This window comes from Aplidium turbinatum, chromosome 6 (assembly GCF_918807975.1).
Source record: "Aplidium turbinatum chromosome 6, kaAplTurb1.1, whole genome shotgun sequence".
Taxonomy (NCBI): domain Eukaryota; kingdom Metazoa; phylum Chordata; class Ascidiacea; order Aplousobranchia; family Polyclinidae; genus Aplidium; species Aplidium turbinatum.
In genome coordinates, this window is record NC_137477.1 from 2237826 (window position 1) to 2252106 (window position 14281).

General features: G+C 37.9%; 1 protein-coding gene across 1 annotated transcript in view; it reads right to left on the bottom strand.

The window, feature by feature from the left end:
- Window positions 1-2608: 2608 nt before the first annotated feature.
- Window positions 2609-14281, bottom strand: part of LOC145772719 (uncharacterized) — a 35751-nt gene continuing 24078 nt past the window's right edge. The window contains exons 16-26 of the mRNA XM_082584593.1: window positions 14157-14255; window positions 13669-13846; window positions 12653-12883; window positions 10684-10882; window positions 9811-9967; window positions 8906-9056; window positions 7998-8136; window positions 6809-6933; window positions 5597-5931; window positions 4651-4750; window positions 2609-2851 (exon numbers count right to left, since the gene is read on the bottom strand). Of these exons, the coding sequence (XP_082440719.1) occupies window positions 2665-2851; window positions 4651-4750; window positions 5597-5931; window positions 6809-6933; window positions 7998-8136; window positions 8906-9056; window positions 9811-9967; window positions 10684-10882; window positions 12653-12883; window positions 13669-13846; window positions 14157-14255 (1901 nt within the window). The 3' untranslated portion in view covers window positions 2609-2664. The remainder of the gene's footprint in view (window positions 2852-4650; window positions 4751-5596; window positions 5932-6808; window positions 6934-7997; window positions 8137-8905; window positions 9057-9810; window positions 9968-10683; window positions 10883-12652; window positions 12884-13668; window positions 13847-14156; window positions 14256-14281) is intronic.

Sequence of the window (14281 nt, forward strand, 5' to 3'; positions counted from 1 at the left end):
ATGAACTGACCAAACATGAAATAAATTGATTTGTATTTCTAATAACATTGAAAGTGACCAGCCTATCTGAACTTAGGCTACTGATATTTTTATTGAAATTGGGTGGCTTGACCATAAATACAAGCCGGCTTGGTTGGTCCAACTGATTAACCAGAACATTGATATTGTAAATCTTTTACAAAAAAATAACTTAAGACAAAAAGAGTACATAAAAAAATATTGATAGTTCTAGTAAGGATGAAAAAATAATATAGATAGTTATGCTATACTATGCAATGGATTGTCCTGTTACAATACGCCACCGGATAGGATTGAAATGATTAAACATGGAAGTATATCGATTTGTATTTTCAATGACATTGAAAGTAATTTTTCTGAAAAAGGCTGTCTGATCTTCGGCTACTAATAGTAATATTTTGATTAAAATTGAGTGGTTGAACCAAAAATACAAACTAAACAATAGAATGTAATGTATCAAAAACGCACTAAAGTTTTGATAGTCCATGTGCTTCAAAGAATTAGCCAAACATATGATACGTCACCGATAACCCACTTATGGTTATTTTATTAGTAATAACGAAAGGAGGAACGATGGAGAGACTTCTGTGGAAAAAAGGATTTTCAGTCACCAGGAAAGAAAACAATAAGCCTAGACATCGGACTATAAGAGTCTAACTTGGAAGAACTGACTAAAAACTAAACGCTACCAATTTAAAACGACTGACATCAAACGGTCTAAATAAAATTGACTGATCTAAAAACAATGACTGAACCCCAAATTGACTTAAACGTATATGCGACCAACTAAAAAATGACCTAAAAATAAGAAACCAAAAACTAATCCCAAAAAACTGAGTATCGATAAAACGAAGAAGATAAAAACGAATGACCAAAAACAATAAGAAGATATTGATAATTTTAATCTCAAATATTGAAAAGAATAATTAAAAATAGGGAAATCCTGTAAACTAAAAAAGTTTACTTTAGTACTTGCTTTAACTCAGGGTTACTCAACTAATCTTAACGAAGGTCTACTTTGACAAGTTGAATATTTTTAGCGGTCCGGTGAATAGGCTAAGTTATTTCACACGCAACCACGAAAGTTAACTATCTGTACCAAACCACTTTTTTAAGTAAAATGTAACTTGAATTGGATTTCTGAGAAATTGTTGGGGGGTCTGGGAGTCGAAGCCCCCAGCAACTAGGATAACCACAGTAAACATTTCTTCCTACCAGTAGAAATCTGTTTAAAGAAGCCATAAAACGTGGCAATGAGGTTATTCTTCCAAAAGCTCAAGGTCCACCATCAACACCCAGAAGGTCCGGATTCGGACCGCGGTCCGCCAGTGGAATAGCCCTGCTTTAACTTGTAGTCATTGCACACATGCCATTGTCATTCATCTTTCTTTCCTCGTCAGCTGAATGGTCTAAATCTAACTGGTAAAAGCGCTAGGACGTTGGCTTGATACCGCTCAAGAGCACGCGCTAGACACTCAGGATTGGATGCACTAACTCGCAAATGAAACAAGGGCCGCAACAACATAATCTATATTTTGTGGACCGCATGCAAGCATTGTTGCCATTGTTGCCCCATTGTTGCAACGTCGGCCTACAGATATAATTCACATAAGAAAAAAGTAAAAAAAAAATACGAAAGATAACCGCCGAAGGAGCGTACCGCAACATATTGTTATGGCAGAAAGTAATTATATGATATATTTGAATCATGTTGTGTGTCGCATATGGCCTGCAGACCGTGTGCTGTGCAACTTAGGTCTAAGATTGAGCTGAAAGAGTGATAAATTTAATTTAAAGTTATGTTTAGCGGATTACGATTGGTACGTAACAGATGAGTTGAGTCATCTATTTTTAACTCTAACTCTGTTTACCAGAAACATTCTGATGACATTATCCGAATTCATTACATCCAATTTCAAATTAAAACAAATACAAACGCAAGTATGGAGAAGTGCGATTGCTCATTAAACTCCTATCTGTTAAAAATAATACAGACCTAGCAATTCCATGCTTATGTATGTTTTATAGACCATAAATTGGTTTATAATACATGCGTTGTATGGGTTATCTTCTCGTTCCCCTATTCTGGGTATCAAGTATGGAACCAGCTTAAAAGTGTCTTTGAAGTGAGATGTACCCCTGAGGTTGAACCAGGGTTGCTTGATCTTGCAGTTCTTGAATTGAAAAATTCAAAGACAAGACCAGCCGACTTTTCCTTTCAATTTTTGTTTGGATCTACTGTATAGCTATCTCAAGTCCTGGAATTTGTTAAATCACATTGTGTATTTTATGTTGTCCAATTGTATGTTTTAAATATTGTGAACTCCTGCCTATGATTGAATTTTCACTAAATAGACTAGGCTGATCTTTCCTTTGCCTTCACTTTACCTAAGCCTACTTAACTTACAAGGTTGGCATAGATTTTTCTAAATGGACCAAACTTCGCCAGAACGGTGCCTGCCAGTCTTTCCTAAGTCATGCATTACAAACTTCAAATGTTCAAAAAGTATTAAAAAGCAGAAAGTGTTCGGATAATTTCCTTAAAACATGCAACCGTGGCATCCTCATACAATCACAACGCACATAGTCACAGTAATCTTTATTACAGAAATAACACAATAGTTGAAAACCATTCAGGAAGTCAGGCTACTTCAAAGATAAACGACCTCCTGACTTTATCTCTGTTGACATGGGCAGATTTGCAAAGCCTAGTCGCTTGTTGTTACCCTTTGGTGTGAGTACATTTGAGGGTCTCCTGGACAAATGGGATATACTCTTCCTCTGATCCCTTGATGTTGAGAGACCTGATTCTATTAAGAAGCGAACATCCGGGCTACAATGAAAAAGCAAAGTTGATTGAATCTATATCCTTAGACTCAGGCGCGAATCTAAGAGTTTTTTTCGGGGGGGGGGGCCAGAAAATTTGAAAATCAATTAAAAAGAAAGAAAAGGCTAAACAGATATGAACAATGATACTACGACATATACGATATGCTATAAAATAGACATTAAAAGAACCATTTTCATCAATTGTGATGCCGAGGGACTAATATCAGCTGTTTAGAAGCTTATCAAACCATTTGATGCGGAAACATACAATTTCTACAATTTTTCACAAAATTTCGGGGGGGGCGCCCGGGCCCCCCCATAAATCCGCGCCTGCTTAGACTAGAAAAGCTTCTTGTAGAGCAGTGGTTCCCAAACTTTTTTGAACGCGACCCAAATTTGAGTTTTGTGAACATCTCGCGACCCAAGACACAATCAACCTGTAGGCTATAAACGATTTTACCACTCCACTCTTTTTGCAATCTTTGTCTGCTTTAAACAAGACACAGACAACCAGTTGTAGGGTGATCTACTGTAGCTCGTCTTGCTCAGAGGCTAAGTAAAAGTGCTAGATTCAGTGCTGAGTGAAACCGGATTGGCTTCAGTGCCTCTTCTCGGTGCTTAAAAATACGCTCATTTTTGCATGCATCGGATGTCTCTTTAACTTGTTTTTTTTTAAGGATTCGTTTGACAACATTTTACAACACAGGCTACATAGCCCCTTGCCAACACTAGGGTCAGGCCCGGATTTAGAGAGGGGCAGAGGGTGCAGGTGCCCCGGACTTTTGAAGGGCCCCCCTACGTGGAAAAAAAATTTGATTTTACGTTTTGTTTTTTTTTCAGCGTTTGAAGTTTCTGCAAAATGGTGTGGAGTGCAGGATTAATGCTACTGCAGACGTAGAGGTGATTTTTGCGCGGGGGGGCCCGATCTAGAAGTGCCCCGGCCCTGACCAGGGTCTCAGAAAAAATGAATTTCAAATTAAAAAAAAAAAATAGTTAAGAAATCTTGAAGTAAAAACAGAGAGAGACTGTTAAAGTGTCAAATCTTAAAGTGTCAACTTAAAGAATAGGCTAATTTACGTTTACAGTGATTTATTGAAGGAATTGACTTGAATGCCGGTAAAACTGCTTGCCATAATTGATGTTGATAAGAGAAGCCAAATAAAAGCGTATGAAGCAATAACTGTCGATGTTGTGATTAAAACAACTCAATAGATAAAAAGTTTATTTATAAATTAATTTACAACAGTCGGATTTTGGCAGAGTTAGATGGTCTCTGCACGACCCATTTTTTGACCCTTCGCGACCCATGTTTGGGTCGCGATCCATAGTTTGGGAACCACTGTTGTAGAGCATAATCCTGGAACTTTCGCGTACTTGTAGAAGCTTTGAACCACTGACGCGTGCCGATCATCAAGATTGACAGAGTGAAGTTTTCGATTTTTGAAAAGAACTTGTCTGTAAATTATTCCATCCATTTAATAGAGAGCAGTAGGCTATTTGAAATGAGTTGCTCACGCGCACACCCCGAGAGTCGAACCAGCGGCACTTGATCAGGCAGTTTCTTTGCTCGTAAAGTCAGGCGCTTAAACCATTAGAGCTATCGGGACGTGAGTTTAAATACAAAGCTGGGCTATTGTAAGTTCAGTTGTAATCTTACATTTCGTGTAAGTGGCAAATAAAATTTTAGAACCATATTTTCACTTCCATTTTTCCACCAGTATAATCTTTTACGTTAAAGCGTGCTCAAGATTAAAATAATTTACTAAGTACAAGGATTTTGGCACGATCGCAACACCACCAGACCTTTCCGCCTTGATCACCGTGGACTTCCTTCCTCTTCCGGATTGAATCAAGCACGGACCTAATCTGATGGAGAACGTTATCCTACTTCCCAGATCATCGGCTGTAACCAAAACATAAGAAAGTTATGAATTGCACTAGTCCTGATCAGGTGACATTGTAATGCAGATACATCTCTACAAAAGAGTTTGCTAAGGTTTAATTTCTTCATTCGATTTAACTACAAATTCACTCACATCATAAGCCAGTGGCAACATCTTTGCACCATTTGCACTCTTGTAAACCAACTTTTTAAGATTTGCATACTGCCCTTTCATCCCACAAATCAATCTTTATTACACTGGTGCACAAGAGCTTGAAATTTATACTTAAAATCTGTGGATTCTGTTCAAGGTAGAGTAGTTCTCATAACAGTTTAGGGCTTTAAGGACCAAAACATATGATTAAAGTAGACCTATAGAGATTAGATTGATCGGGGTTCCAACAAAAACAGTAATGATAAAAATTGAATGAGGCTGTTCACGAGACATTTAAATTAATTACATGATATATGTTCTTGTTGTGTAAACTAAGCTAAACTATCACAAGAAGTATAAGATGATAATCTGCTTTTATTCTGACATTTTGTCAATTAGATACAACTGACCACTTCAGGGGCCAGGTCAGGTAGTGACTGCCTGTGTGGCATGGCAAAACACAGGACCATGTTGCTGTAAATCAACTAAACATGCAAAATAAAATTCAACTTCCAAACCAAAATTATGGCGCGCAAATTTTGAAGCTACGAAAAAGGAATTTGTTATTATTTATTACTAAACAACCTTGTTACTCAACTGTTATTATGTGTTATTATTTAAAATGTTAATTACATATTGTTAAAATGTTAGTAGCCTACTCGATAAGAAACATAATAATCAACCCCTACTTGGCGTTTGAAACCGCTACTCACCATCTCTAGCAGAACCTCTCAATTTCTTGAAATCAGATGGTTTCATGCGCGCATAATCGGGAAAGTACTCCCTGCTTCTGTGAGGCCTACAATCGATCAAGTGTTCCCTGCTTCTGGGAGGCCTACCATCAGGAAAGTATTCCTTGCTTCTATTAGGCCTGCAATCGTCTGGTACAACAGTGTCTGCAATCTTGGCTCTCTTTTTGCGCTCCTCCTTCAAAAACTTCTTCTCTTTTGCCATCGCTTCTGTCACGGCCGGCCGAAACTTGTTTCCATATATTTGCAATTGTTTCTTTGACAATTCGGGAGTGTACTTATATCTCTCTTCGCAAAATCTATAAACAACAACTTGTAAACCTTGAGATTGTTTCCAAACTGAAGTAGCGTTGCCTGTCAATTATTGTGCATTAAGTTGGCCAAACCAATAAACAACAAGTTGCCCATACTAACTCCACAAAATGATACATTTGAACAGAAGCGTTGCATCATCAATATACGGTATTCATATTAGAAACTGGACTGTAAAAAAAGCATGCAACTGGGAATGGGGACTTATGGTTATATTTATTAAAGCATTTATTTTCTATTGTATTTGAAAAATGAAAAGGACAGGCCCAATTTTCGCATTAAGGGGGGGGGGGGGGTTTCCTGATTTGCTGGTAACCTAATGATACTTCCTACTTGTTCTTTGGATATCAGCACCCATAAAAAAAATTAAAAAGTCTTGCATGGCTTTTATTCTTCCAACTTAGAAGATTGTTTTGTGAAAATGGAAGCCCATGACCCAAACAACCAGCTCATGTGAAACCAGAAATAAGATTAAGTAATACCTAAGTTAGAAGTCGTTGAGTCCGAACCTAATCTGAAGATAATTCAAACTTAGCTTAAACTATACCAGATTAACAAGCTTATTTTTTGGAAGTACAGTAGTTACTGTTACGCACAGGGCTGTTAATTGAGAGGTGGGCCCGGTACCAATGCGGTCATTGAGCCACAAATCAAAATATTCATAAGAAAAACACACTTCATTCAAAGAATACATTGTGTTTTTTTATGTTTTCAGGCCCTTGAAAAGGTTCCGGAAACCCTAAAATCACCCCAACCCCGGGTCCAAAAGTACTCCTGGACCCCCTGGACCCCTCTGTCAACGCGACTGGTTACACGCCATTCGGCAATTTTCAAGTTATTCCTGAAGATACTTTAGTTCATTACTTCTTCCAAAAGGTGACCATGAGTGGGAATATGTAGATGGTTGCTTCGTGAAACAATGATACATCGAGCATTCCATTCTGTAGAGACTCGACTGTCATGTCACAAACTTCGGACGGAAGATTTACCTTGAAAGAAAAAGTATTGTAACGCAATCGCTGTTAACGATTTAATAAAAAGCGATTAAAAATTGTCACGATCGGTCGCAATCACTTGTTGAGGTCACGAAGGTAAAACGTCCACGATGAGCCACAATATCACACTCTGGCTTTGTTAACAAACAAAAGAATTGATAAGCCATTAAAATGACCGATGTTGCGAACAGTGTTTGTTTCGTTTGGTAGCCTTATACCGAAAAGGTCTCAATGCAAACCGTGATATCACACAGAAGAAAATAATATGAAGACCTATTAAAAAATTGATAAAACACCAAACTATTGTCGAAAAGAGCGTATTTTGTATGTTGTGAATAAAGATTCTACATTTGCCAGACTAAATTTTGTTTTCTTTGTTTATGTTTTATTTTTTGTTGTTGTTTTTTTTAGAGGGGGGGGGGAGAGGTTTGTGGCTATGTTTACTGCAAGCATATACCCGAAGGCTTCTACAATCTACATGGACTATTATTCAGACACGTTTCAAACTATCAAGGTTTATAAAAGCCATAGTATATGATTACTTTGAATAAGCTGAAGATGCTATTATTATAGCAAAATTGTTTTTTTAATAAATTATGTCAAGAGGTTAGATAGACCAGTTGTGCAAATGCCAGCATTCGATGCAAATAAGCAGCAGCCTACTACTTGTTTTAAGAAAACCAATACAAGTAGTTCCGGCTTATTAAGCCCACGGTTAATAGGGCCATCCGCTTATTAAGCTCAATGTGATCCGGTCCGAAATCACTAAATGTATAAGAGTGGGAGAGAATCGTTCCCCGCTTAATAAGCCCATCCGCTTAATACACCCAAAACCATCCGGTTCGGAGGTGGACTTAATAAGCGGAACTAGTTTACTACATCACATCACAGTCCAAGTGAGTTATCAACTACAAGTTATCACAGACAGAAAAATCCGTCATTTTTACATTGATTAAACGTCTGCAGACATTGAATCAATGTAAAAATGACGGATTTTGCTTTAATTGTCATAAAGTTTTCCTAAATGATTTTCCTTGTTGTAAACGCATCCGGCCCACCCTGATCTCTGGGCTTATATTAGAGTCCAGAAAGCACCGGACGATGATACTCGCTTTCCTCTTGAGCAGTTTCACGTCTTCCGCTCTAGAATTCCCCCAAGGATCATGCAAGGCGCAGCTTTCAGCGAGAAGCTTGTATCTGAAACCAAACAATTACTTCTGAAACGATTTGTGGAAGACGTCTTAACCTTGTCACGACTAACCGAACCAAAAGTGCAAGGTTTCCTCTTTTGTGCTGGTATTTATAGCATGGTGTTATGGTGCTTAGACAGGAAAAGACCCCCCGGAAGACCAAAACTGCGATACAAGCACCAGCTGAAAGTCTCCTTCAACCAAGGAAACATTGATCTGGAATCTTGGGAAGAATTTTCTATAGTGACAGGTCACTTTGGAGGAAGAGAACTAGAGAAAGCAAGGAATTTTTTGAAGAAAGCAGGATACAAAAAGCTCAGGAAAAACGAAACATAAAAAAAAGAAAGCTAAAAAACACGTTCCCCACCCTCCACACAATGTAACTTTTGCCCACATCTTATCCGACTTCAAGACAAAACCAATGCTCGGACACGGGCTGGAGCCGACGACGACGATGGTGCTTTATTTTGCAACAACGAATAAGAATTTACTTCAAACCTTTCGTGCAACACTGTGACATGTCAAAACGTTGTTGACAAAAAGTATTATAAAAACTAAAGAAAACATTGTGACATGCTACATTTTTTGACTGATGATATTTCATTTTATGCCATTTAAAGTGAAATGCGACCTTTATGCAGAAAATCGATGATTTAATAAAAGTGCCAACAATGAAGAACTCTCGTGAAGAAATACAAAATCTTAAATTTTGAAAATGGTGACATTTCATCTTTTTACATCAAGGTCTTCATTTGTCAAGTAAATCTCATTCTTACCGTTGTATTTCCTGCCAGAACTTGAAGTCGTCTTCCAGAAAGTTGAGAGTAATTAGTTGTCGGTTTATGACTTTTTGTCGGACTTTCTTCTTTTCTTTTTCTGCTTCCAAATACAGATTAGGAAGAAGTCCACTTCGTTTGGCTTTCAAGTCTAAAGCATAAACACCGGTTAAAATACTTGGTTCTCTTATATAAACATCCAACCAACCTCAACTTACCACTTTAATAGACTGAATATCGTTTAATTAATTACGTGATCTATCCACCTTCTAAGTTTCACACATCGAGTTTTCTATCATATAGGTCCTCCTGAAAGGCAATGACGCAGCTAGAAGGAAAACTTCAGGGAGGTAAAAGCAACTGCTGGGATGGCAAACATCACTCAGCATGAATTGTAATGGAACTAAAACGTATTAGTACTAAAACATACTTTTTAGGGGACGATTTCCCCCAAGCCCCCGTGGCTACGTCTCTTTTGTAAAGCATTCTGCAAACCCCCATCTTGCTAATTTTAATACCTTAGATGTCTGGTCAGGAAAACTGTGAGTACCGCATAAAATTTAAGAGGCCGCCGTGGTCTATTAACAGATTGCGCGCTTAACGATGTTACAAGAAATATCTCCGAGTTCTATCATATGGATCATACACTTCTGCCGCATACGAAACACTACGTCACAGTAGCCAAAAGTTAAAACAAAAAGAAATTGTACAGAAAACTTGATCATTGCTATTTGCAATTGGAAATGACATTTTGTAGCTAAAACAATGGCTATTAAAATCAAGATGCATAAAACAGATTTTTTTTCAAGCACGACATTTAGCCACGTGAGCAATGCAGCGCAAACACAACGCTGACGATGCAGCTGAAGTACGATGAAGGACTCAAAAAAGAACTAGCTTCTTACTTATGCTTCGTTTGTCTTGAGATGTTACAATCGTATCTTTCAATGCTTCTTTTTTTAAGAATTTACTGAACAATTCAACAAACTTTGGATCCTTCATATGATGCAAAAACATGGCGGCTCTCTTAATGAAACAACGAAACACGCCCCAAGGTCCTTTCTAAAATTGATGAAATTGGTTGGTTATTATGATCACCGCTAGGCGATCTGAATTTATTGTCACGTTTAATGTCAATTAAAGCAAACCAAGGCAATCAGATGAACGCTACAACTAACCTACAGCTAAGCAAAACAACCATCTTAATAAAACTCAAACGTCTCAGTATTTGGTCAAGATACTAATGAATTATCAATGTCCCACAAGTTAGGATGCAACAAAAAACGCTGGGATGCGTTATTTGAATTCATGTCCGGCTCAAGATTTCAGTGAAAAACAACGGTGATGAGACGTGAAGCTATAATAAAAGAATTAGAAATGCAGTTTTAAGAGCGGTTTTTGGGTCAAGGTTCGGTTTCGACAGTCTTCATTTCACATTATCACGCTTTCTGTCCACTCGTTGGACTATTTCGCTCCAACATGCACAAATAGAAGTTGGCTCCATCCGCGATCTGTGAGTGTGACAAGGAGGAACATATCACAGACCATACTATCTGTAACTGCGCCATCTACTACGCGCCAATTGAAGTGCGTGGTCTGCGCGAACTGAATGACCAATCAGTCTAATCGCTGCTCGACTCTTCCACATATATCTAGTCCCAGTCACCGCCACTCTTCAATGGTGATAAAAAGCAGAGCCTTTGGATTTGGGAAGAAAAAGGCTCACACACAGAAGAGCTGTTTTAATCAGACTTAACTGTTTGAAAATTACTTCTCACCAGAATTTCATTGTCAAGCTTTTTAGTCATCTTCGGGGTCTCAGATACGGTGCTTTCATCGCTTGCTATTTTTGGTGGTACGACATCCGGGAACGTGGACACATATTTTCGGAACCAATCACCTTCCATGGATTTCGCTACAGCGGATTGGGCGACGAAAAGCATCCCAGTTGTAACCATGTCAAGATAAGGAATTTCTCTGATTGAAAAATTTATTTTACAAAAATATAGAAAACAGACTAACAATATAAGTAACAAGCGTTCTTATAGTGATTCATGTCTCCTCCGTGATTCATTTTATAAAATTATAAGTCACAAGCGTTCTTATAGTGATTCATGTCTTTTCCATGATTCATTTTATAAAATTATAAGTCACAAGCGTTCTTATAGTGATTCATGTCTCTTTTCCATGATTCATTTTGTCCTCCGTTACCGTTATTTAGTCTCCTCCACAGAGGTGGCTGCAAATTGTAGTAAAACTTCTAACCGTAACTTCTAATTCTACTGAAGATATTTCCACCAAAGACTCGATGGAATAAAATATCGATATGACTCCATACTATGTCGGCAAGGTTGCCGAGCGGTGTGAACGTCAGTACGACACTAAGGTGCCGGTTCGATGCTGCTCCAAAGTAGACCACACAGGTGTATCTCGACAAGACACCTAATGACATGCCATAAAGAAGCAGTAGATGACTAATATGTCCCTTTGCTGCTTCCAGTTGCCTTTTGTGTTGCATCCTTAATTGCAGTGCAATGTGTGTCACAGTGGGGGACAAAATAAAACATGATTATTATTATTATTACGTCATCATACACGTGAAAATTGGAAAAAAAATATGCATAATTTCCCAATGTCAAACGTTGTTTCACGGAGGAGTGTTGTGGAAAAGTGTCACAATCAATATGCGTAGCTTGGACGGCAAGCTGCATTCTTGTTTTAGAATAAGTGAACTATTTTAATTGTGTAATTCTGTTGAAATTTTTCGTCGATTGCTGACGTATCGTATTCTTTAGTTACGCAATCTGTTATTGCAAACTTGCTTATAGAAAATTTTGTGTACGTGAAATTCTGGAAACTTCTTTGACTTGTTCATCAGAAGAATGAGTTCTTGTGATGTAACATTACCCTAGTCTGTGAAAACTTATGGTCAAAGCAAACTTGCTACCTAAGTAGCTGCGTGATTTTAGTATGATAAAGATGTGTATTATAGGGATTAGAATTTAAGAGTTGATGTTATCAGAGTTATGCTGTGGATGATTGTATTGTAAAGTTGTAGCCAATATTGATTAGATTGTATCCTAAAGGTGGAAGTTATTGTCAATTGTAAAGTAGCCGTTGCAAGACGTTTGCTTTTCAAAATTTGTTTTCTTTACGTGCTGGAACTGGTGAATCATTTGTTAGTTTAAGGATTTCATCTATCAACTCACAAGTGGAACTATTCAATCATTTATCTGCCTGTTTAACGTTTGATATCCCAATAAACTACGTCATCAATCTTTCCAAAGTCTCTTAGGTGTAAGAGATAGAAGCAGATTGTGACAGATTGCGATACAACGGACAGTTAAATTGAAAAGAATTGTCTAAATTGGATCAAAATTCATCCCATGTTGTTATTTCAGCTACAAGTCCTTAAAACATAACTTTTATCTTATTTATCTATTCAACAGTTGTGAACTGAGCAAGTGACAACTAAGCCAGAAACATTTCAGCAAGTGGTTGAAAGTTGGCAAATGATGAAATCGAGAAAGTAATAACTGAACAAGCCGAAATTGATGTGTCACAAGTCAGCAAATTTAGTTTAGCAAGCGATGACCAAGTAAGTCTGACGTGAGCAGTGAGCACGTAACTCTCATTTGCTGACTTGGACCGTAGATGAAATACTTTCTAAGTTGCGAATGCCGAGTGGTCCAACTACAGTACTTTCTAGTTTAGTAGCCTAGTCAATCTTGGCGATAAACAACTGACTTTATGACGTCAGCTTGGCATTGCATCAGCTTCGTCGCTGAACCTTTGTTGCTGTGGAAGTATCGCTTGATTATCTGTTTCGCTTTCTTCTGCCTCTTTTTCGTGTTATCAGCCCCTCTTAACCCCTCCACTGCCAGCCAAAACTGCATGGGGGTTTCAGATCGGTAGGCTTTCAAGTATCGTTTGAAGAACTCTAAATGAACTGTGTCCTTCAACACTTCGTGAAATGATCTAAATGAAGATAACTCGGTCACTGGATGAAAAAATGTTTTCCTAGTGGCCTACTACACTATTGCATTAAAATGAACTTTGAAATCAATTGATAAATAAATCGAATCCATAAGAAATCAGATCATTATAAAATAGCCTACACAATACTGTATGGAATGATGATATGCGCCTGATCTGATACAAACGTTGGAGACATTCTTATACAGTATAATCAATCGTTTTGAGTATTGCGATTGTGGCCCACTATTTGGACTGTTTACTTAGCAAAACACAATCGCTATTACAGCGAGCATATGTATCTTGGTATATACCGGTGTAATATCGACACTAGAGAATATGTACTTTCAATATACATCGATAAGTAATGATAAGATGTCAATGAGATTTACAGGCTACAAATTAAGACTTTTTTAAGAAGAACAAACTACATCCAACGAATACGAGGCACTAGGCAGTTTCTTTAAGTTCCTGGGCCTCTGTGAAAGGTTACGGAACCTAAAATCATTCCGGGCCTGTGTCTAAACGTTTTTCCTGGATCTTTACTGTCATTGTTACTGGCTGTGCAAGTGCCAGCATGTAGAATCAAACATATAAATGTAGGCTATATCCGTGGTAGACTACATTTCATGTTTAAAACAAGTTCAAAAACAATCCCAACGGTTTTTGGACGCTTCATTAGGTCTTAACATTCATGGCTTCTTCGTCTTCCCTTTTTAACCAATCAAAAGCTTCCACCTCATACCATATCCCTGGACGAAACAAAGAAATTTTTACGTCACACTGACATTGGCCTGCTTGTGGGTCGTCGGAGGATTTGTCCTCCTCTTTTGATTGGTTTGTAGAAGTTGGCAGATCTTCGCTGAAACCTCCGTTCTTTCATCGCGACTAACCGGCTCGTTTCGTTCAAGTTCGGATATTCGACCGCTGAGAGCGCAGCGAGATCTTTCATGTTTTCAGGAGGATCTGCATTGTGACAAATAGTGATTGGTTATTACATAATTATTGCTCTGTTTGCATACGTTGAGAAAATGCCATGCACAGTTGAAAAACGAAGCAGAAGACAACAAAATTTTTTTACGTTGTTACTTGGAAGTGATAATTAGTGACCATTGATACGTCAAATGCAAAGAAATTTATTTTCACACGAGTCAGTTCAGTCATATATAGCTAAAAATTGATTTCGATGTCAGAAGATACTTCATTTTTTTGATACATCATAATGCGTTATTGTTTTATCACAATCGGAAGCGTAGTTTCACTTCTTTTCTCTTACCCCTGATAATCACGGGAGGCGGTGGTGACGTAGGATGACCGTCGTCATCACTCAAGTCTGATTCTTCCTCTTCTCCTGGAAAAAACTGTTTGCGTCCACCTACAAATTAATCAAAATTATAACTA